Source organism: Leucopleurus acutus (genome assembly GCF_964270905.1).
Source record: "Leucopleurus acutus genome assembly, chromosome: 8".
In the NCBI taxonomy this organism is placed as follows: domain Eukaryota; kingdom Metazoa; phylum Chordata; class Mammalia; order Artiodactyla; family Delphinidae; genus Leucopleurus; species Leucopleurus acutus.
The window spans coordinates 61,353,717-61,378,864 of record NC_139151.1 but is presented as its reverse complement, the minus strand read 5'-3'; the positions used below and the strand labels follow the sequence as shown (position 1 = coordinate 61,378,864).

The 25,148-nt window shown below is 43.2% G+C and overlaps 1 protein-coding gene across 1 annotated transcript in view; it reads right to left on the bottom strand.

The window, feature by feature from the left end:
• DNHD1 (dynein heavy chain domain 1) overlaps positions 1-25,148 on the bottom strand; it is a gene marked incomplete at both ends in the record, with an annotated part of 68,257 nt that overhangs the window by 28,976 nt on the left and 14,133 nt on the right. Inside the window, 8 exon segments of the mRNA XM_082844993.1 lie at positions 2,531-2,844; positions 2,846-3,015; positions 3,497-3,654; positions 8,089-8,332; positions 8,423-8,688; positions 19,495-19,546; positions 19,680-19,817; positions 19,927-20,181. Of these exon segments, the coding sequence (XP_082701119.1) occupies positions 2,531-2,844; positions 2,846-3,015; positions 3,497-3,654; positions 8,089-8,332; positions 8,423-8,688; positions 19,495-19,546; positions 19,680-19,817; positions 19,927-20,181 (1,597 nt within the window).

Here is a 25,148-nt window from a genome sequence, read left to right as displayed (position 1 = left end):
ATTTTTTTTTTTTTTTTTTTTGCAGTATGCGGGCCTCTCACTGTTGTGGCCTCTCCCGTCGCGGAGCACAGGCTCCGGACACGCAGGCTCAGTGGCCATGGCTCACGGGTCTAGCCGCTCCGCGGCATGTGGGATCTTCCCAGACCGGGGCACGAACCTGTGTCCCCTGCATCGGCAGGCGGACTCTCAACCACTGCGCCACCAGGGAAGCCCATGTCCCATCACTTTTAAAAAGAACTTAACACTTCCTTACTTTCTGGCTTAAAAAGATATTCCACTCTCATCTTGTACCTACCCTGCCATGGCCCTGGAATCATTCATTCTCTGAGGAGCCCTGATTTCTTTTAGTGGGGAATGGTATTAGAAACTACGATCTGGGCACAATGTGGTTCCTTGCTATTGGAGTGTAGTTCCTTCTTGGACTCTTCAGTAGACAGAGCTAGGAAATATGTTCATGTATATATACTCATATACATACACTTATATACATATACATGTGCACTTAATCATACAAATACAACATGTGTATGTGTGTTTTAAAATGCAATGGAAATTGCAGGGACTGCCCTGGTGGCGCAGTGGTTAAGAATCCGCCTGCCAATGCAGGGGACACGGGTTCGAGCCCTGGTCCGGGAAGATCTCACATGCCGCGGAGCAACTAAGCCCATGCGCCACAACTACTGAGGCTGCACTCTAGAGCCCATGAGCCACAACTACTGAGCCCACGTGCCACAACTACTGGACCCCGTGCGCCTAGAACCCGTGCTCCGCAACAAGAGAAGCCACCGCAATGAGAAGCCCACGCACCGCAATAAAGAGTAGCCCCCACTCGCCACAACTAGAGAAAGCCCACGTGCAGCAACGAAGACCCAATGCAGCCAAAAATAAATAAATATTTTTTTAAAAAGAAAGAAATTACAGAGTAGACACCACAGAAAATGGAAGCTTATAAGACAAATTCACATTTCCCCAGAACTCAAAAAAAAAAAAAAAGAATAAAAGAAGTAATGATGAAGCAGATGAAAGAAATGGAGGAGAGATCCAGAAAATCCAACATACAGATAAAAATTCTGAAACGGGAGCAGAGCAACTGTAAGAGCCATTATCAAATAATCGAAAAAAAGATTACCTACAAAGGAAGAAAATCAGATTGATATCAGATTTGTCCAAAATGATAAATGTCAGAAGACAGTGATGTAATATCTACGTCTGGACAAAAAAGTGTTGTGACTTCAGAATTCAATATCTAGCCAAGCTGTGATATAAGGACATTATACAGTCATTCTTAGCCATAAGAAGTTTAGAAATTTTAACACCTCCAACTCCCTTCTTAGAAAAAAGAAATACTCAAAGAATTATTGCAGCCATCCAAGGAAGGAGTGAAAATAATGAAAAGATGTACTACTTTAAAAATTGGCAGTGGGTAAACAAAACCATTAAACCTTAGATATCAAAGTAGTTGTTAACACAGTTACAGAACAAAACAAATGTCAAAGGTAGTAAGTAAAATAAAAGATATGTAGTGGAAAGTAAAGAGTAGTATTAATGGTCTGGATCTAAGATCCTAGATTATTTTTAAAAACCGGAAGTTTGGTGAGGAGACAGGGATGGAAGAAGGAAGTAAAAGCAATGCTGTGGGGTTTCCTGGGCCTAACCCCACAAGGCCTGAGTCCCCTACTCTGCTTCTCCACAAACACCCCAACCACTAGCAGGAAAGGTCAAGGTCTGGTCTACATCAGTTAGAATATAGGATGAGGGTCTCCCAATACTTGACCAAAGAAAAAGCCCCTTGTTTGAGGATGGTCCCAGAGTGTCTTCCACCTCACATCTGGTCAAATGGCCCTCCCTGGGATTGAGGATCCCATAGGCAGGGATAGTAACGGTTGGCGGTTGGCCAAGAGGCCAGTCAGAAGCAGTGTGCCCTTCCAAGGGATACGAGTGACCGACAGAAGTGACGGCACCTGAGAAAAGAAACTGGAGCCTGCAAAGTTCTTTACGTGCAGAGGGGAGCCAGCCTAGCTGCACCACTGCACAGAAGGGCTAAGGCCAATAGTTCTGTCCCGGTCTCCTCCTAGGGGCCGGTGAGGCCTTCAGCAGCCACCTCTCTCCACCACACTGGCTGGAAGCAGTGGCCGTGGAGCATCATGACCCGTTTTTATCTGGGACCTGGTGCCTGGTGTAGGACTGGGTTGAACAGGGCTACACAACTACGATGAGGACACCTTTACATTTCTCCTGCACAGGCTTTTAGCCCTCTGACCCCATCACATTCTGATGGAACGCTCACCTATTTGCCTTCTCTACCAGACCGTGTGCCCCCCTATCCCCACCCTAAGCACAACACTTGACATACCCAATGTATTTAGATTTTGTCCTGCAATTTTCACATATAAAATAGACTAAAATGAAGGTATGTGATTCCCAAGACTTGCTTCGGGTCACCCAAGATGCAGGTCCCTAAGTCCCAACCCTGATCTCAGTGGGAGGGGGCATCCCAGGGTGGCGATGGAGGGGGCGGGACCCTCGGTACCAGTGAAGGTGGTGTAGGCATGGTGCAGTTCACTGAGGCCGCTGGCTGTGTTCTGGAACTGACGCTCCAGGGAGATGAGCTGGCATTCAGTGCTCCTCTGCTCCTGCTCAGGGTCCATGAAGGGACCGGACAGGGCCTTCGCAATCAGGCCCTCCAGCTCCGCCAGTGCCGCCGCCATCAGCTGCTGCAGCTTAGGCACAATGGCGTGTCGCTTACTGAGCAGGAACCCCGAGGCCTGGCTTTTCTCAAACTGGAATGACTCCCACGTGTCCAGAAGCTGCGGGGCAGGCAGAGGGTAGTCAAGCAGAGGTGGTTATGGGGGAGGGGCACTGGGAGAGACGGGAGAGATGCCTTCTCACCGAGATGTCCAGTGCCTCATTCTCAGCACTGAAGACGCCAAAGTGGTTGCGGACGAGCTCACAGAGTGACCGCGTATATTCCATTCGCTCCTCCAGCTCTGTGTACCGCTCGTTGGCCTCGTTCAGCTGCAGGGACAACAGTATGAGACCAGCACTCCCACAGCCCTTTACATCCTGAGGGACACTCCCACCTGCTAGAGGCTCCAGGCCCCAGCAGCCGCCTTTTAACTAACTGGGATCAGGGCAATCTGGGATCAGATCCCCCATCTGACCTAGGTCTCCCTGAAGACAGCACAGTTCCTCCCCCATCAGATTGTTGCCCTGATGGCAGGGTTTGGATCCCTACTCGACTGTACAGAGAGCAGAACTCGGTCTCTGAAAGCCAGATTTTCTCCCTCTCAAAACACCAGGACCTCCCCCTCTCATGAGGATGTTGAGGGCCACGTTTGAACAGGATGAGAGCTGGCAAGGGCAGACCACACATGTGAGCACAGTTTAAGAGCGTCATGCCCCACCGAGAGCTCAGCTGAGACTTGAAGGGAGTGTGCTGGGCATGCGAGCGGGACGGCCCTGGATGAGCTGGGAAAGGAGGATGGGGAGAGCCCACCTTCTGGGAGCACCACGTGAGGGCGTGGATGTCGGTGTTGAAGGTTCGGAAGGCCTTCGTGAAATCTGTGAGCTCTGTTATTAGCTGCTGACCGCGGCTCCGGCATTCGTTCTGTATCTGTTCAAGAATGTCCTTCCTGATGCCCACCAGCTTGGATTCTGAAGACAGGAGAGAGTTAGGCATGAGGGGGTGAAGTACCAGGGGAGCGTGGCGGGGCCGGAGTGGGAGCAGGTTGAAGGGGCAGCCAGAACGTGAATTCGTTCCCCCAGTCGCTGAACACTTACTGGACCCCTGCTTGGTGTCCAGTCAGCTGCAGTGCACTTGGGCCTGTGCTGGGCACCGGTAGACAAGAGTGATGAGTAAGACAGAAAGTGTTCCCACCCTCAGAAGCTCACAATATGGCAGCAGAGACAGACATAGAAGGGGATAATCACATACCAGTGTGGTAGATGCTCTTCAAAGAGCCCTCAACCCGGCTCAGTGAAGGGGCAGGAGGCCTGAGGATGCTGGGGAAGGCCTCCTCAGGGAAGGGGACATTGGAGCTGACTATACTGAGTGGTTAAGGCTTCCAGGGGCACGCCAAGTGGATGAAACCATGTGCAAAGGCACAGGGATGCCGTGTCCATGAAGAGCAGAATGCCCACCACAGATAAACATTTTCTATCTGAGGAGTCTTACTGCCTCTGCTCTAGTAGAAGAGGTACCAAGAAGAGTGTGTAATCTGCCTTTTGTTTTTAAGGATTAAAGGAAAGAGGCTGTCAGGTGGACTTGGGGCGAGAAGATAATCTTGGAAGCTGGCTTTGGCAATATGAACACCTCCACTGTCGCCGAGGACAGGAATAATACCAACACGAAACCTCGTCAGATCTGAGATACCACTGATTGTAAGAAGCACCACTATTTTACACACACCATGAAAAAAGAAAAAATGATGCCATCAATTATAATACACCTCTTAAGTTCAGAGATGTTAAAATATGCACAGAGCAGCAAAATACAATATAGAAATAGGGCATGGAGTATGCCACAAAATATAGTATAGAGTACTTACTACATGCCAGACACAGTGTCAACTACTTTACCTGTATTAACCCATTTAATCCTCACAAAACCCTTTGAGGCAGATACTATTATTGCCCCTGTTTTAAAGATAAGCAAAGTGAGACTCAGAGAGTTTAAATATCAACATCACACAATGCTAGAGCAAGGATTCAAACTCTGGCAGTCTGGCTCCACTGTGTTACATTTTATGCTTTGAAGGGTGAAAAGTAAATTAACTCATCCTCCATGAGCATCTCTGCAACTGGAAAGTAGGACAGTGAGTTCCAGGCACAGATAATTGAGACATACAGGGAATGGACCTGTGGGAGCTTTGGAGGAGGTAACGAATAGGACTTGGCACCAACAGCTGAGACTGAGAAAACCAAGACAAGGGAACCTCTGAGGGGTACCCAAGGTTGAACAGAACACAAAGATGTGCACTTATGCTTTTTCAAACTATCCCATTGACCTATGACAGTAGCTAGGCCATTGCAATGGTGCCGCCTTCTGACCAGCAGCACGGGGCCAGTGAAGACAGAGAAGAGCTCAACAGTGACACCGTGTGGAATAAGGGAGCAATGGACTGATAAAATACCAGGGCTCCTCGGGGTTGGAAGTTGGAGATGGATGGGAAAACACATTTGAGAGATATGTAGGAGGCAGAAGAATGGAAAGGATTTGATGACAGGCTGGACGTGGTGGAGTTAGGGAGAGGGAAAGAGTAAAGTGTGAAGTCAAGTTTCTGGTGAGGCCAGCTCATAACAGTAGGTGATTCAAGTATTCAAGGGAGCCCAAGTAGAAGAGGAACGAAGTTGCAGGATAAGAAGATAGAATTAGATCAGCAAGAAGGATGAGAGTGGACAGAAGGGAATAGGTGAAATGAAAACAAGTAAGCATCTACTGCATGCCATACTCAATGCTAGGAACATTGCAAATAATATCTCATTTAATCCTCCTTCCCATAACCCTGTGAGCGACTACACTGTTATGCCTATGTTACAAATAAAGAAACTGAAGCTCAGTGATCTGAAGTCATGCAAGCCAGTAAAAAACAGCCAGGATTCTGAGGCCTGTGCTTTAACCTCTCCATCTGCTCCTCTTGAAGAGGCCAGTTGAGCCTGGACTAAGGACCAAGAAGCCAACAGACTAGAAAGCACGCTGACTTCCTGAGCAAGAGTGGAGCGAAGCCTGCCCAAAACAGGGTCAGAAAGAAAGCAGGCCAATCACAGGTCCTCCTTCTTCTGCCTGGCCAGCCTGAATCCCCTGTGCATTTAGGAGCGAGGCTTGGGGAAAGAGCGGGGAGTTCTGTGGTCTAGAAGATACCTAAGGAGGTATGTGCTTTCATCTGCGGAAGAGCAAAGGCAGGGAGGGCTAGGCAGGCAAGCACTTTCAGGCAAACTCTTTCAGGCCCAGCTCCAAGGCCTCCCACCTTATAAAGAAAGCAGGCCTGGAGACTTCCCTGGCTGTGCAGTGGGTAAGACTCTGCGCTCCCAATGCAGGGGGCCCGGGTTCGATACCTGGTCAAGGAACTAGATCCCACATGCATGCCGCAACGGAGAGTTCACATGCCACAACTAAAGAGCCTGCCTTCCGCAACTAAGGAGCAGGCGAGCCGCAACTAAGGAGCTGGTGAGCTGCAACTAAGGAGCCCGCCTGCTGCAACTAAGACCTGGTGCAACCAAAGAAAGAAAGAAAGAAAGAAAGCAGGCCTGGAGGCCATGGATCTGAGAGTATCTAGTCTCTGCAGGAAGCAGACACGATTGGTTACTGCCGTTCATGGGTGTTAGGTGACAAAACCTCTCTGTTTCCCAGAAGAACAAATCACCAGCTTCCCAGTCTACCCCTCTGTGTGTTTCTCCACAGCCATCTCTGGGGGGAGGCACTTAGCTAGTAACCAGTAGTACAAGACATCCTTCCCATGGAAAGGGAGGAAGAGAAAAGACGAACAAGGTTAGGTCTTAAACCAGATTTCTCAGAGACCCAGGGAGACCAACTAGGCCTTGGCCTCGTGGGGGTAGGTAGACACATGAGGTGGGAAACTGAGATGGGCTGAGCAGGGAACAGACAGCAGAGTGGGCTTGAGCTCCACTTTCCGTGTATCACTTTGGGAAGATACCTCCTTGCAGGGCGCCCTCATGCTCATGTGGCATGAGATAGTCACAGCAGAGCAGAAATCATGGTGTGATGTGTTGTGGCAGAAAGAGGGCCAAATATAACGTTCCCAAGTCCGCCACAGCTCCCAAATGGCAGGGGATACAGGAGATAGTGGTGAGTTGATAGCCAGTGGGTCCAGATAGGGTTCCTGTGTTGAGGGGCGAGGGACCCTTAAGCAGAAGCTATGGGGTGGCCAGCCTAAGACAAAGACTGGATGAAGGGTTCACTAAAACCCTAAGGATATGTAATGTCAGCAGAGCCAATGCAGAGCTGAGTCAGCAGAGGTAGACACTCTGGGCTCCTATTAGCCAGGAGAACACACGCCAGCTACACCAACTCAGGACACAGCTACACCAGGAGCAGCAAGGTCAGAAGGAGGGCAGAGACCTCAGGCAAGTCAGCAGAAGCCAGCAAAGAAGAGCACACAGCCCAGAAGCCCTCTCTAATGCCGGGGGCCACCTTGGGGAGGAGAAGGAGTAGAGGACACTCGAAAATCAAAACAATCAAGAACTGTAGTATGAATTTTGAATTGACCAAATACCCAAAATAGACTGAATTAGACCAAAAGTGCTGCTTTAAATAAAAAGAAAAAAATGTGCACTTTCAATTGGAATACAGCTGTCCCTTTGGGGGATTGGTTCTAGGATCCCTGAGGATACCAAAATCCACACATTTTATAAATGGCATAGTGTTTGCATATAACCTATATATGTCCTCCTGTATACTTTAACTCATCTCTAGTTTGCTTATAGTACCTAAAATAACATAAATGCTATGTAAATAGTTGTAAATACAAGGTAAATGCTATATAAACAGTTATCGGTTCAAGTTTTGCTTCTTGGAACTCTCTGGAATTTTATCCACAGACACAGAACACGCAGATTGGGAGGGCCAATGGTCTCTTTTTTCACCATCAGCAGAATTTAGGGCTACAGACTAAGCCAAGATCAGTTAAAGAGAGTAACTTTTTATACGTGCAAATTGTAGTGTCGATTCTGACTGCCACATGTGGGCAGAGGGCACCCTTGATTCCTGGGAATCTCTATGAAGAAACTGAGTTCTCCTAGCCTAAGGAGCGGGCTAGGATTTTTCTCAGTCACATTTGGTTTGAACTACTTCCGTGCCATAAGAGTAGAAAGTGCTAGGAGACAAGGACACACAATTCCTAGGGAGTGTGGTGAATGAGTAGAGTCGAGACAGGCGGAGAGGCTGTCCTCTGCAGTGATCGCACCTTCAGTTGCAAAGGGAAGGGCCTGGGACCTGGGGCTTTGGGAGGCTCTACAGGTCCAATGAGGGGCCTGCACCCAAGGTCCCTGGAGGACACTGAAGGCCCAAGAAGGGCTGTGCGGATAAGGTACAGAAGGCAAAGGAGGGGGCGGGGGGTAAGCAGCGCTCACCCATCTCCACCTGTATGTCACGGCAGCTCAGCCGCAGCAGCCTGCCTTTTGTGATCAGCTCCACGGGGATGCTGGAGACGCGGGCCCGCCAACCATCCAGGCAGCTCACCAGCATCGCGTAGTTCTTGACAGGACAACCTCTCATAGACTCCAGCTTCTGAGGCCCCCAGGCTTGCAGGAACTCATAAATGCCTTTCATCCAGTGATGGTCCCTGCAGAACTCCTGCACCTCCCGCAGCATGCCCTAGGGGCAGACAAGGTGTTTAGGGCAGAGGTGGGTGGCTATGATGGGAAGTGGTGGCCACCGTCCCATTCTTTAAACCTCTGTCCTCACCTCCAGCAGGGCCTGTTGTACAGCCAGTGCCTGCTGGATTCGAGCGCTGTTGTCCAGATCCTCTTGCAGCTGCTTATAATTGGGGGGCAAGTACTGGCCCCGCAGCCGGTGCCCACAGACCTCCAGGGCTTCAGTAACTGTGTGAGACTTCCAGGGCCACACCAATCCTATGCTCGGGCCGCAGAAGATGTCCACAGCATCTCTGGGTTGGTCCTGCAACTTGGGCATCATGAAGTCCATGTCCAAGTCCTCCTCTTCATGTTCTTCTAGTGGGGTACATGCCATAATTGTCCCTGAGTGTCCTCCAGGGACCACATACAACCTCTCCCTCTACCCTGAGTGTGTACATACACATTACACACACACACACACACACACACACACACATTCTCTGTTCATGAGTGAGTTTACACGTACATCTACATCATAAACACAGTACCAGACCCACCAAGGGAACTTATTAGTTAGGGTTCAGGTGCAGAGAACAGAATTCAGTCTAGCTAGTAAAAGCAGGGAGGAAATTATTAGAGATTATTACATGGGTTGTGAATAACTGCAAGAGCTGAAAAACAAAAACACTCTAGGCCAAGTGTCTATGGCTCTGTGCTGCCTGGCAAACTGGGATGTCACTGCCATACCACCAGCTACATAAGCACATGAGCATAAGCGATTACGAGCCCCACCAGCAGAATGGACGGCATATGCCCTGCCTCTCTCCCCTACTTACCTCAATTCTGAGCTGAAGTCACATATAGATCTAAATCACATGTGACTTCCAGCCGCAAGGGGGTCTGAGAAGCACAGTTTATAGCACTCTAGCCTCTGCAGAACAGAGGAGGAGGTGAGAAAGGAAGGTGAGCAAGCCGGTCCTCAGTATCCGTCGTAAGGAATATCCTTGAACTTGGCCTCCCCCTTGATTCTTAGAAACTGTTTAATTGCCAATTTTACTATTTGTGTTAAAACTTTGCACAAAAAGGGAGAAGAAGCATCAAAATGTTCAGAAATTAGATCCATACTGCCAACACCTAAGCACCACAGTGCCCGCAAGGGCCCATCCTCAGATCCCTTCTCCTCCCCGTCAGTACTCACTTTCTAGGAGAGCACATCCAGTTTCATGGTTTTAAGTACCACCTATTTGCTCTGAAATATATGTCTAGCTCAGATCTCTCCCTGCATCCCAATCCCACTTAAACAACTGCCTAGTCTACATCTCTACTTAGATGCCTAATATGCACCTCAAACTTTCAACAGCCCAAAATGAGCTCTGATCTCTATCCGCCCCCAGATTGCTCCTCATGCAGTCCTCCAACGTCAGTAAACAGGAGCTCCATTCTTCCGGGTGCTCCAGTCAAAAACTTTAAAGCTATCTTTGGCTCTTCTCTCACATACAACACAGCCAGCCATCAGAAAATCCAATTGGCTCTATGTTCAAAATATATCCAAAATCCAACCGATTCTCACCACCTGTACCACTGCCTTCTTCTCTTTCCCCAGCCCAAGTCACCATCAAATCTCACGGCATTATTGAAATACCCTTCTAACTCGTCTCCCTGCTTTGGTCATTGCCTCTATCCCTTTGCAGTCTGCCCTGCATAACCAGAATGATCCTTTAAAAAATAGTGCCAGAAGGGGTTCAAGGAAGATGGTGGAAGTGGCAGCATAATTTTGAAATCTATTCCAAATTCCCACATGAATTTGGTATATAAAATCGACAGAGCAATTAGACAGTAAAACGAAAAACCCATCTGGATAACATTTTTTAACAAAATGAAGACAAAGGATCCTTACAAACACTAAAATATAAGTGGGTGGGAACAAACCACCTACAGCCTCAAGTCCCAAGTGGCATCGCCATTTATGGGGAAGGAAGCAGAGGAGAACAATGGTTTACCAGACTGACCTGAGACTAGGAAAACTCCGCAACAGCCAACAGACATTTTGTGGAAAGAAGAGGGCTAATTCGAGAACAGCAGGTAAAAATGGAAGGGGATTTGCCCGCTCCAGTAGCAGGTAGGTAAGGTCCGTAGAAGCTTTAGCAGTCTATGCCCAATGAGCTCCTAAAACCAACCGGCGAGGGCTCCCTTCTGGGACAGTACTCAGCACTAAGGTGAAACTGCTGGGGGTAAAGTAAAAAGGGAGCAGAATGGAAGCAATAGAGAAAAAGAAAAGGTCCAAATAAAACTGGGAGAGAGAAACAGAAACCAGGAAACCTCAGAAAGTTAGCCCCCATTTTTGGAACACTACAGAAAATCAACAGAAAAGGAAATTGAAAGGTTAGAGAACCCAGCTGTCTCCTAAAAGTTAGTAAAAGAGAACTTTTCAGAAATGAGTAACAGAAAAGTACCAACATCAAACCCCATACAAAGCTAGTATAAGGAAAAAGAGAACGGGGAGTAGAATAACATCTTTATAGACAATGAAAGCATGTCAGGAAACAGATCAAGCCCATTTCAAAACAAGTCAAAAGACACCAGGAAAATGGCATAACCCATGAAAGAAAACCACATATCGGAGTTAGAAAAACTCAGAAATTATGCAACAGAACTCAGGAAAGAATTAGAAATAAAAGAAAGCATAATTTTGGAATGGAAACTGAACTAAAAGGAAGATAAGAGCAAATAAACTTAACAGGTAAAAAATGTCTTAAGAAAAATAGAAGGTAAAAATAAGGATAATTACAAAAGAAATAAGGATTAAAAGAATATATTTCAAGAGAAAGGAACATACATTGGGGGAAAAGTGATAAGGATCTAAAACACATGTAATAGGAGTCCCTGAAGAAAAATCCAAAGCAAGGGAAGAGAACAATACTAAAAACCTTAATTCAAGAATACTTTCCTGAAATAGAAAAGGCTTAAAGCTGCATTATAAAGGAGCATACCTGAGAATACTATCTTAGAATGTTCAATACCAAGACATATTCTACTAAAATTACTGAATTTCAAGGAAAAAATATTTTAGGTATCTAGGCAAAAAAAAAAAAAAAAAAAAAGCAAGTGATTTATAAAGGAAATAAAATTAGATTATTATCAGATTTTTTTTGACAACAACTTTTAATGCCAGAAGAAAATGGAGTAATATCTTTAAGATATGGAAAGGAAGAACATATGAGGCAATGATTTTACAACTGGTAATACTAACTTTCAAAGGGTACAAACTATTATCAACACAGAAGAACTTGAGACTTCTGCTCCCACAAGCCCATCCTGAGGAATCTAAATAGAGAATGAACATTGGACAAACAAAATGACTAAAAGAGACATCAACATAAGGACTGCTGGTGAGCATATTGTTACTTGTAGAACTCAACTTAAATGAGGTTTTATTCAATAATAAAATTATTAAAAGGGTAAGAATATAGCAGAAATGACAATGTAGAGAATGCTGGCGATTCTCTTCCTTGCCAGGAGGAGAGAGCCTATCTGAAGAATGAAACCTTGGAAGGCATATTGCTTGACCAACTAATAGCCATTCGCTTCTCCCTTCTTCCATGGTGGTAGAGCCTATCTTCCACGAGAAACTAAAAATATCAGCCCTTTGATTTCCCACACCTGGATTTTTACAATGAGATGTAACAGTGCATCTGCTGGGGAGTTTCTGGAGAAGATTTATTTTTCTGATAATAAGTGAGAGTCAGGCAAGGAGAGCTTTCTCTCTAACCTTGCCTCCCCTTTTTAAACATGACTTTGCTTGAGAATGGGATGCATGGAGCTGCAACTTGTCTTGCAACTACAATGTAATAGCCTGAGGATGAAAAAGGATTTTTGACTGCAGCTTCCCCTAGCACACATACCCTTCCAAGAGGATCTGTCGTTACCTAGAGCTAAACCCAGAATGGAATTGGGGAAGGATATAAAGAGCCTGGTACTTGATGACATTTCTGAGCCACTGAACCAACCCTGAAAGCTACCTGGAGACTTCTTGTTAGGTGAGATGATTGTATTGTTTAGGCTGCTCTTAGGTCTTCTGTTACTTCCAGCTGACAGCATTCTCAGTGATTTAGAATTCAAACTCACAAGTAAAATCAAAGGACTAAGAGAGAGAGAGAAAGCCTTGATGACACTGCCTGAGCCCTGAATCCAGCTGAGCCTGAATCCAGCTGTATTCATTAATTTCTTAGTTATAGGAGCCAGTAAAAAATCTCCCCTTTTCCTTAGCTAGTTTTGAGTTAGGATATGCAATCCAAAACCAACTTGCACATTTAGGCCCATATAATAGATGTTTAGAGCCAGGACAAGCATAGCTGAAGATTGGAGCCTCCTCCACCATATACACCCTTCTAAGAGGATATGCTCTGACCTATAGCGAAAACCAATTAATTTGTACGATGGCCCATTGCTCTTGCCAGATCTTATGGATACATGACTCTCTGTAGGGTAGGCTGAATCAATCATATTTCTTGTCTGGAAAATTTGAACTAAGTCACACAATCAGGAAAACTTAACTGAAAGATCATATATAGAGTCAAGAATGGAGCTGGTGGCATAGAAAGTCTAAGTCATTTGGAAGCAATGGTTATAAGGGAGCAGAAAGTTTAAAGGAAGCAGAGACAGCTAGTGTTAGGAGAGAATCGGGAATTGGGAAGAAGCACAGGCAGAAGTAGAGATGAAAGGCTAATCAGCAATTTGAGAGACAGGGACTCTCTTCCTGACTTTCTAGTTTCAATTTCTCTGAAGTTTGGTGCTGCTACATATTTTCTGCCTTTGAATTTGGTAACTCTCTGTTTTGTGAGCTCCAAAACAAAGATGGGGTTGAAGAACTGTGATTCAAGGTGCCGAGACCCATGAGAGCACTCAGGCAATATGGTGCTATACAGTCAATTCATGTGTGCTTCTGAGCAATGGAAAGAAAAGCTAGTGCATTTTTAATATAATTTGGCGAATGCAATATCCCAACAGCACAGAACACTAATGACTTCCTAGCCAGAGTAAGAGTGAAATAAAGAGAACTGATATCAAGTAAATCAAAGAAACATAAGTTACCTGTCACTGCTGAGTGATTTGGGCTTCCATTTAAAATATATATGTTTTAGTATAATACATATGAGTCAACATGGAGCTGCATTTTAAAATATCCATCCAACTTGAAAGACCTAAATAATGATAGGTCTTTACAGTAGGTTTCCTTGAAGGAGTAACTCAGACATTTCACACAGAGCAAAGCAACTTGTCAAACATATTTATAGGACTTTTCATCGTTTCAAAATTTCTTACAGAGTGGCAAGAAAAAAAACTCCTTCCCCTCTCATCTATGAATCCGCTCACTGTTACACTGCTTCCATCTATACTTCCTTTTGCTGGTCACACTCTTCACACCTCACATTCCCAAGAGACCCTCCCTGCCATCTGCAGCCCCCTGGAAAAATATATACTAAGGACAGTTTCGTTCTTTGCATTATATCTCTAAGCTAACTTCAACACCATTCCAACAAAAATCTACTTCAAGAAATTTTTATAATAAAAATGAAGTAATCCTTTGTCCCTTTTCAGGGTTACAGATTTATCTTACCACAAATATCAAAAATATATTCTTTTATTTTTAAACTTCTTTATTGGAGTATAATTGCTTTACAGTGTTGTGTTAGTTTCTGCTGTATAACAAAGTGAATCACCTATATGCATATGTATATCCCCATATCCCCTCCTTCTTATGTCTCCCTCCCACCCTCCTTATCCCACCCATCTAGGTGGTCACAAAGCACCGAGCTGATCTCCCTGTGCTATGCAGCTGCTTCCCACTAGCTATCTATTTTACATTTGGTAGTGTGTATATGTCCATGCTACTCTCTCACTTCGTCCCAGCTTACCCTTGCCCCTCCCCATGTCCTCAAGTCCATTCTCTATGTCTGTGTCTTTATTCCTGTCCTGCCCTTAGGTTCATCAGAATCATTTTGTTGTTGTTGTTTAGATTCCATATATATGTGTTAGCATATGGTATTTGTTTTTCTCTTTCTGACTTACTTCACTCTGTATGACAGACTCTATGTCCATCCACCTCACTACAAATAACTCAATTTCATTTCCTTTAATGGCTGAGTAATATTCCATTGTATATATGTGCCACATCTTCTTTATCCATTAATCTGTCGATGGACACTTAGGTTGCTTCCATGTCCTGGCTATTGTAAATAGTGCTGCAATTTGAACATTGTGGTACATGACTCTTTTTATAGTTTTCTCAGGGTATATGCCCAGTGGTGGGATTTCTGGGTCGTATGGTAGTTCTATATTTAGCTTTTTAAGGAACCTCCATACTGTTCTCCATAGTGGCTGTATCATTTACATTACCACCAACAGTGCAAGAGGGTTCCCTTTTCTCCACACCTTCTCCAGCACTTATTGCTTGTAGATTTTTTTTCTTTTCTTTTTTTTTTTTTTTTGCAGTACGTGGGCCTCTCACTGTTGTGGCTCCTCACGTTGCAGAGCATAGGCTCTGGACGCCCAGGCTCAGCGGCCATATCTCACAGGCCCAGCCACTCTGCGGCATGTGGGATCTTCCCGGACCGGGGCACGAACCCATGTCCCCTGCATTCGCAGGTGGACTCTCAACCACTGCGCCACCAGGGAAGCCCTCATTGTAGTTTTGATTTGTATTTCTCTAATGATTAGTGATGTTGAGCATCATTTCATGTGTTTGTTAGCAATCTGTATATCTTCTTTGGAGAAATGTCTATTTAGGTCTTCTGCCCATTTTTGGATTGGGTTGTTTGTTTTTTTCATATTGAGCTGCATGAGCTGCTTGTAAATTTTGGAGATTAATCCTTTGTCAGTTGCTTCATTTGCAAATATTTTCTCCCATTCTGAGGGTTGTCTTTTCGTCTTTTTTATGGTTTCCTTTGCTGTGCAAAAGCTTTTAAGTTTCATTAGGTGTCATTTGTTTATTTTAGTTTTTATTTCCATTTCTCTAGGAGGTGGGTCAAAAAGGATCTTGCTGTGATTTATGTCATAGAGTGTTCTGCCTATGTTTTCCTCTAAGAGTTTTATAGTGTCTGGCCTTACCTTTAGGTCTTTAATCCATTTTGAGTTTATTTTTGTGTATGGTGTTAGGAAGTGTTCTAATTTCATTCTTTTACATGTACCCATCCAGTTTTCCCAGCACCACTTATTGAAGAGGCTGTCTTTTCTCCACTGTATATTCTTGCCTCCTTTATCAAAGATAAGGTGACCATATGTGTGGGGGTTTATCTCTGGGCTTTCTATCCTGTTCCATTGATCTATATTTCTGTTTTTGTGCCAGTACCATACTGTCTTGATTACTGTAGCTTTGTAGTATAGTCTGAAGTCCGGGAGCCTGATTCCTCCAGCTCCGTTTTTCTTTCTCAAGATTGCTTTGGCTACTCGAGGTCTTTTCTGTTTCCATACAAATTGTGAAACTTTTTGTTCCAGTTCTGTGAAAAATGCCATTGGTAGTTTAATAGGGATTGCATTGAATCTGTAGATTGCTTTGGGCAGTGTAGACATTTCCACAATGTTGATTCTTCCAATCCAAGAACATGGTATATCTCTCCATCTGTTGGTATCATCTTTAATTTCTTTCATCAGTGTCTTACAGTTTTCTGCATACAGGTCTTTTGTCTTCTTAGGTAGGTTTATTCCTAGGTATTTTATTCTTTTTTTTGCAGTGGCAAATGGGAGTGTTTCCTTAATTTCTCTTTCAGATTTTTTATCATTAGTATATAGGAATGCAAGAGATTTCTGTGCATTAATTTTGTATCCTGCAACTTTACCAAATTCATTGATTAGCTCTAGTTGTTTTCTGGTAGCATCTTTAGGATTCTCTATGTATAGTATCATGTCATCTGCAAATAGTGACAATTTTAATTATTCTTTTCTGATTTGGATTCCTTTTATTTCTTTTTCTTCTCTGATTGCTGTGGCTAAAACTTCCAAAACTATGTTGAATAATAGTGGTGAGAATGGGCACCCTTGTCTTGTTCCTGATCTTAGAGGAAATGGTTTCAGTTTTTCACCATTGAGAACGATGTTGGCTGTGGGTTTGTCATATATGGCCTTTATTATGTTGAGGTAGGTTCCCTCTATGACTACTTTCTAGAGAGTTTTTATCATAAATGGGTGTTGAATTTTGTTGAAAGCTTTTTCTGCATCTATTGAGATGATCATATGGTTTTTCTCCTTCAATTTGTTAATATGGTTTATCACGTTGATTGATTTACATATATTGGAGAAACCTTGCATTCGTGGGATAAACCCCACTTGATCATGTTGTATGTTCCTTTTAATGTGCTGTTGGATTCTGTTTGCTAGTATTTTGTTGGGGATTTTTGCATCTATGTTCATCAGTGATATTGGCCTGTAGTTTTCTTTTTTGTGACATCTTTGTCTGGTGTTGGTATCAGGGTGATGGTGGCCTCATAGAATGAGTTTGGGAGTGTTCCTCCCTCTGCTATATTTTGGAATAGTTTGAGAAGGATGGGTGTTAGCTCTTCTCTAAATGTTTGATAGAATTCACCTGTGAAGCCATCTGGTCCTGGACTTTTGTTTGTTGGAAGATTTTTAATCACAGTTTCAATTTCATTACTTGTGATTGGTCTGTTCGTGTTTTATATTTCTTCCTGGTTCAGTCTTGGAAGGTTGTGCTTTTCTAAGAATTTGTCCATTTCTCCCAGGTTGTCCATTTTATTGGCATAGAGTTGCTTGTAGTAATCTCTCATGATCCTTTGTATTTCTGCAGTGTCAGTTGTTACTTCTCCTTTTTCATTTCTAATTCTGTTGATTTGAGTCTTCTCCCTTTCTTTTCTTGATGAGTCTGGCTAATGGTTTATCAATTTTGTTTATCTTCTCAAAGAAGCAGCTTTTAGTTTTGTTGATCTTTGCTATTGTTTCCTTCATTTCTCAAAAAGATACTGCGATCTTGGTAGGATATTGCCATAGTAAAGTTAAAGTAAGAACTTTAAGGTAATAGTTCCTGAACTTGACACCTGCCAGATGAGGAAAATGATTATCTGATTGTATTTCTCAGTTTTAAACTGCAGAATATTCCTGATAAGACTGTAAGAGCATCCGATAGTAACATTAATAACCTCTTTTTGGTCTCAAAATGTTCCAGTTCTAAGACTGTCCTCTGGAAAATGTCATAGAACGTAGCTTATGAACAGAGAATATGTTACAAGCACTTTATTAGTAAAGCACTGGGTATTCTTCTAGGGACTAGAATCTAGTAAATATATAATTTTCTGTTATAAGTGGCTTATTTTTCATATTTTTGGGTATAAATGGAGGTACTGAAACCATTTTGTAATTTGGTTAAAATGCCATACAAATTTTGCCTCATTTAAGTAAAAGATTTCTCAGATGAATGTATTTCTTAAAGACTACTTGTAGTGTTTTACCTGCTACATGTTTATTGTATATTACTCCAATTTTCATAAAGAACTTACAGAAAAATCCCAAATCAGAACTTTGATTCTGGTTCCTCCACGATATTAACTTGATTTTCCATGCTGGCCTTGTTTTTTTCCTTCAAATTCTGATTTTGAAAAATCTCAAACATGTACAAAAGTTTAAAGGTTCTACACACTCCTTTCTTTATCTATCCACTTAGACTCAACAATTATTAACATTTTGCCACATTGCTTTTTTTGTTTTTCCTTCCCTTTTTCCTTTCCCTAAACTATTGGTTTGGCCAAAAAGTTCATTCAGGATTTTCCATACTTATGGAAAACCCCAAATAACTCTTTGGCCAACCCAATACTTGCAAGATACGAGTAGCGTGACACTTCACCCCTAAATACATCAGTCCCTGATGCTTTTCTAAAAGTAGAAGGGATAACCCAAGACATTGCAAGTGAATATTCTCCCTTTCACTAGGATTTAGAATAAAAGTTGAAGGGTTTTTGTTTGTTTGTTTTGCCATTCAAAGGAAAATACTGGAGCATGTGCACAGTATGCATTAGTACATCATATAATGAGGAAGCACTGTGAAATGTATGATTTACCTAAATCTGTAATACTACTACTAATAAGATACTATCTGTAACATGTACTACTATGTGCTGGGCACTATTCTAAACATATTACTCTTTTATTCTTCAAAACAATGCTGCAAGTGAGGTATTTTTGTTTTCCCATTTTACAGATTAGTGAACTAGCCTGTCTGATTTCGGAGCCCTTCCTTTTTCCACTGTACCATGTAAAACAAACATCAATAATCTCTATTGATTAATCTAGATTCACTTGAGAAAAAAATGTGCCGCAACTTGTGTGATTTGTCAAAGACACAGGCTCAGGAATTCCCTGGAGGTCTAGTGGTTACGACTCCGAGTTTCCACTGCAGGGGGCACTGGTTCAATCCCTGATTGGGGGAACTAAGATCCTGCATGCTGCGAGGCGCGGCCAAAAAAACAAAGGAAAGAAAAACACAGGCTCCTTTCAATGACTCTTTTTCTTCCTTGTCACCTAATTCCTAAAATTAAGCTGGTGTCTTTACATCATCTTAATGAAAACGTACTAGTTGAATGGGAAAATGAAAAAGCACCTTCATGTCAGAGGTGACTGAATGCATTTAATGGTTTTATCTGTGACAGCGTGAGTATTCCAAATAAAGGGAATGTGAAGGTGTATTTCCTCCCTGACGATTTACTAGTTTTGAGGATTGATAATCAATAACTGGTAACTATAAAATAGCTCAATAATACTAATGAATTATTCTATATGAAATGAAAAAGAGCTGCATGAAATAAAGCAAATATTGAACAGGCAGAGTTCTTCAAACAAGTACAAATTAACTTAGCAATCAAATCCAACTGTAAATGAAACGCCATTATGACATTAGAGAAAAACCTCATGGAGTTAGGACAAATCAGAGGACAATGTATTCATACTCTTTCATACACCTCTCACTACACTCAGGTGTGTGCACATACATACACATAGGCACATGCACGAGTGAGCAAAAACATGCCTCCACTCTCCTACCCCCCAACACATGTGCAGACCCAGGTTAGAGCTGCTCCATGCATGCCCAGTGCCCGACTCTCTGGCCATTAGGACACTGCACGTGCCCTTCTCCCTCCTTCCATCCTTCCTCCCCGCTGCCTAGGGCTCCTTAAATACCTTCAAAATACAGGGAATCCCAGAAGGTCTTCGGGTCTGTACACTGCATTACCTTCATGCCAAGGTACAGAGAAGGGGCAGAGATAGCAAACAATGAGGGTTCAGACCAGGCTGAGAGCTTCTGATTATACAGAGGATAGGAAGTGGGAATTCCTACAGCCAGCCCCCTGTCCAATCCAGAATACCTTCAGGGCAGAGACCTTCGTGGACCTTAGGCCCCCAATTATAATCTGGATCATATTTTCAATACAGGGCTCATGAGACAGCTGGCCACAACTGTCAAAGACCAGCTGCGCTGAGAGAAAGGGTTTCTGCCTTGGAGCCTGTAAAGGAGGGTCAGGAGAGGTGGCGGGGCTAGATGTCAGTATCCGCTCCCTACCAGCTGGCTCCTGACTGCCCGCCCACCTCCACACGTGCCACCCACCACCTCACTTGCAAGATGTTGGCCACAAAAGAGGTTATCTCGTCCTCTATGATGGACACGAGGTTCTGGCAAATCATGTAGTCTACCAGGCGGGCCAGTTGTCCCATCTGCAGCAACCAGGCTTCTGCCTGCTTCAGCTTCTGCTCCAGCTGCTGGCACTGCACCCTCTGAAGGTATAGGGAGCCGTGGCCTGTCCTGATCCCTTTGCAGTTTTTCACTTGCTCCTGCAGGCCCTGTTGCATGTGGTAGGTATCCTCGTGAATCTGTCAGAATAGAGAGTGGAAAATTCACTGGAGAAAGGGGTTGGAGACCAAACTGGCCACCCACTGGCCCGTTGCAAAGCCCTCAGGTCATGGAGCCTAAAACCTAGATATACACATGAATGGCTGCTTTTTAGTACAGATTGGCCCTGGAAATCTCCAGGCGACCAGGGAAGATGTGAAATGGAGAAGATACATTGAGAAGCTACAGTGAGTTATTTTGATAGGCCAGGCCTGTCTGCCAAGAGCCCCCAGGATGGAACTCAAATAGAAAATTCGTGCATGTGTAAATAGAGAGATTCACAATGCATAGATTAGACAAAGAAAAAGAGAGACTGGCTAAGGAAGGCTCAGCAATTATTCCAGGATATGGAGTCCGATCACCAGGCCTGGGTGACGTGGCCTGCTGACCAGCACAACACTGCCTTCTGTGAGAGTAGAAGCTGTCTCTGGCTACTGACATAGACTTTCTAGTGGGGGACAGGGAACAGGGTTGAAAGCCTGGGGACCTCTTTGTGGGTTCTCCTCACAACTGGGGAGTTCCTCAGCCTACACAGGCGGCTGATAGTTGCCACCTCTGGGCCTGTCCTGTTGAGGAACAGAGGGGAGACACCAGAAAGACATATTTGGCCAGATGGACCTTTTGTCCTTGCTGCTCTCCTATTCTTTCTGATGCTCAACAGAACTTGTGATTAGAACTACGAGTGGTCTGTGGATTGTATTCTGCTAACTCTGAGCTCAGATCCCAGTCTTCTGAGATCCAGACCCAAGGCAGTTGAGACCTAAGCTAGGCGTGTCATATACGGACATGCCTTGGACTTGGCGAGGTGTCCTCTCCTGTGCTCTAGCAATACCCTCAATACCCAGTGCTTCCCACGTCATAGTCCTTAGTCCAGTGTACCATTATCTACTCGTGTGACTCATCCACTACACTGTAAATTCTCCAAGGAGGCCTCCGTCACACCTTATTTCATGTCTCTACGGCTTAACACAGTGCCTGGCATGGCCCGTTCCACAGTAAATGTTTATAAAAAGAATGTACCACCTCACACTGAAAGGGCTTACTGAGTGACAACTAGGATAAAACCATAAAAACAACAACAACAATAGTTATTGGGTTGGCCAAAAAGTTTGTTTAGGTTTTTCCATAACATCTTATCAGTATATGTTTTTAAAACCTCATCATTAGGGGCAATATCTTTAGAGTTCTAAGGAAATTTTTACAACCTAGGATACTGTATCTAGCCACAGTGTCACTGAAGTTTGAGGATGAATAAAGACATTCTTAGATATACAAAGACTAAAAATTCACCATCCACAGATTCTCTCTGGAAAAAAAAAAAACAACAGTATATTTCTGACAGAGGAAAATGAATATAAGAGGATAAAGTGGTCTACAAGAAGCTCTGATGAGCAAAAAACAATTTGTGAAACACATCATTAATTCTAAATGAGTAGCTGTAAAACAAGAATGTTCATAACAATCTAGAACTAAAATTCCAGGAGATATCAATAAAAGCATAATGAGAAGGGTAGAGAGTGGGGAGAGGAAGAGAGGAGAGAAAGGAAATTAGAAGAGTGCTAAGGTTTTATTCTGCTTAGAAGAAAGATGTAGACGCAAACTCAACTTGGCATTCATTCAGTCAACAAATATTCACAGAGCACCTACTACATGGCATACACGATAGTAAGCAATAGAGACATGTTAGTGAATGAAACAGATAAAAATCCCTACCCTCTTGTTGGGGGGCAGGAATACAAGAAACATAATAAATAAATAATATACAATAAACATATAAATAATAAATTTATATTGTATGTGAAAATTATAAGTGCTGTGAAAAAAACAACCGAGCAGAGAAAGAGGAATCAGGAGTTCTCGTAATAATGGAGCTTTCACAATCTCAAATAGGGTGACTAGAGAAGGCCTCTCTGAGTGGGTGTTTTTAGGAAAAGACATGAAAGAAACATTGTTATAAAAATATAAATTGAACAGCTACCTCTGTTAGGCAGGTGTATAAATGTCTTACATAGGCATTCAGCTGCAAGGAAGAGAAAACCAGAAAAAGTATGGCTTAAGCAAGTAAAGGTTTATTTAATGCAGTAAGGAATCCATGGATGGCATATTGCCCCAATAATATCAGTCAGAACAAAGCTCCCTCTATCTTCCTCTTCTTCCATCCTCAATATGCCTTTCGCCCTCATCATGGTGAGATGGCTTCCCCAGCACCAGAAATTTCATCTAAGGGTTAGGCAATAAGACAGGAGTAAAGGTCCCCAAAGACATTCCAGTTGGATCTGCCTCTTTTTAAAAGTTTTCCCAGTGACTTCCACTTAAGTTTCATTGCCCAGAACTGAGTTACAAGCCTTTCTCCAGGTAGGAGTCTAAGAAAAGAAATAAAATCAAGATTCTGAAACTAAGAAAGATGAGTAGACACTGAGTAGTTCCTGGGCAATCACGAGAAGAATAAAATGTATAACATCCAAATCAGAAGAGGATAGCAATAGCAACAAAAATGTAAAACAACCCAATGAAGGACAAAAAACACAAGGAAGACTCAAATGGAAAGCATAGGAAATAGAAAACACCAAAATGAGACGGGAAAAACAAAGCCAAGCCTGTAATAGACCCTCAGACAAAACGTTTCCCAGCTCTTTCTAAGAGATATATATAAAACAAAGTAACAAAGGGAGGTTGAAAACAAAGGGATAGAAGAAGATAGTTCAAGCAAATGCTTGATGCTGTTAATATCAGACAAAAGAGAACTCTAGTAGAAAAGTAGTAATAAGAGTGAAGACATTTTCATATCAATAAAGTTATGAACCTTTATGCACATAACAACATGATTTTGAAGTACATGTTGCAAACCGAAAGAACATCAAGGAGACATTAATAAATCTATAGTCATAGGAGGGGATTTTTTTTTTTTTCTTTGCCGTACGCGGGCCTCTCACTGTTGTGGCCTCTCCCGTTGCAGAGCATAGGCTCTGGACACGCAGGCTCAGCGGCCATGGCTCACGGGCCCAGCCGCTCCACGGCATGTGGGATCTTCCCGGACCAGGGCACGAACCCGTGTCCCCTGCATCGGCAGGCGGACTCTCAACCACTGCGCCACCAGGGGAGCCCATAGGAGGGGATTTTTAATGTATATCTCTCAGTGACCATTAAATGTGATGTATGATTCTGGATTGGATCATAAAGCAGGGAAGAAAACATAGTTAAAAAGGACATTATTGAAATAATTGGCAAATTTTTAATAAGGGTTGTGGGTTAGATAGTAGAACATATCAAAGTGAAATTCCTAATTTTTTATAATTGTACTATAGTTATGGAAGAAAATGTTCTTGTTCTTACAAAAAACACACTGGCATATTTAGGGGTAAATGGACTTGATATCTGCAACTAACTTTCAGATGGTTCAGCAAAATAATGTATATACACATAGAGAAAGAAAAAGAGCATAAATGATAACATAAAAGGGACAAAAATAACCATCTGGGTGAAAGGTATATGAGAATTTATTACACTATCCTTGCAACTCTCCTAATAAGTTTGAAATTATATCAAAATTAAAAGTTACACAAGGAAGGAAAGAAGGGAGGAAGGAAGGAAATGGGTTTATCCCAGTAATGCAAAGGTGGTCTAACACTGAGAATTCACCATATTAACAGACTAAAGGAGAAAAATCCCATGATCATCTAAATAAAAGTAGAAAAAAAATCATTGGACAAAATTCAACACCCATTCATGAAAAAAAACCTCTTAACAAACTAGGAATTGAAGGAAACTTCCTTAAAAATTGGTAAGAGTGTCTACCAAACATTCGCATTTAATATCATTATTTATTTGTTTCTAATCTATTTGAGTTATTCAGTAATGCTACATTTTGATGGGCAGCAGCATGTTTTTATTTAGCACAGATTACAAGCTTGGTTCTGTAACAATCCAGTTGCCAGCTGTGTTGATTACTCATCTTCCCTCACTGCCCCCCCTCACCTTTGGGGTGACTGCCAACAGGGACAGGTTCCATTCACTCCACATAGCGGCACAGAAAGAGGTAACTGTTGCATTTGCTTGTCCTTTCACTCTTTTTATGGTGATTTTTTAAAAAATTAATTTTAATATAGACAATTTATTATTTTATGGTTTATAATTTTTATATTTTAAGAAACCCTGAGATGATAAAAATATTATCCCATAATGTCTTCTGAAAGCTTTTTGGATTTTTTTTCATACTTAATGTCTTTTATCCACCATGAATTAATTTTTTTCTTTTTGTTTGGTTGCATTGGGTCTTTGTTGCTACACATGGGCTTTCTCTAGTTGCAGTGAGCGGGGGCTACTCTTCCTTGTGGTGTACAGGCTTCTCTTGTTGTGGAGCTCGGGCTCTACACGCGCGGGCTTCAGTAGTTGTGGCTTGCGGGCTCTAGAGCGCAGGCTCGGTAGTTGTGGCACACGGGCTTACTTGCTCTGCGGCATGTGGGATCTTCCTGGATCAGGGATCAAACCCGTGTCCCCTGCATTGGCAGGCGTATCCTTAACCACTGCGCCACCAGGGAAGCCCCACCATGAATTAATTTTTGTGTATGGTATAGCAACTATTAGAAAACAGTAATGCTTTAAAACACCTTTTATAATAGCAACAAAAAATATCAAATATCTAGTAATAAATCTAATGAAATATTTTCGGGACCTCTAAAGGAAACCTACAAAACCTTGTTAAGAGTAATGAAAGAGGGACATGCAGGGGACATGGGTTCGAGCCCTGGTCTGGGAGGATCCCACATGCCGCGGAGCAACTAGGCCCGTGAGCCACAACTCCTGAGCCTGTGCGTCTGGAGCCTGTGCTCCGCAACAAGAGAGGCCGCCATAGTGAGAGGCCCGCGCACCGCAATGAAGAGTGGCCCCTGCTTGCCACAACTAGAGAAAGCCCTCGCACAGAAACGAAAGACGCAACACAGCAAAAATA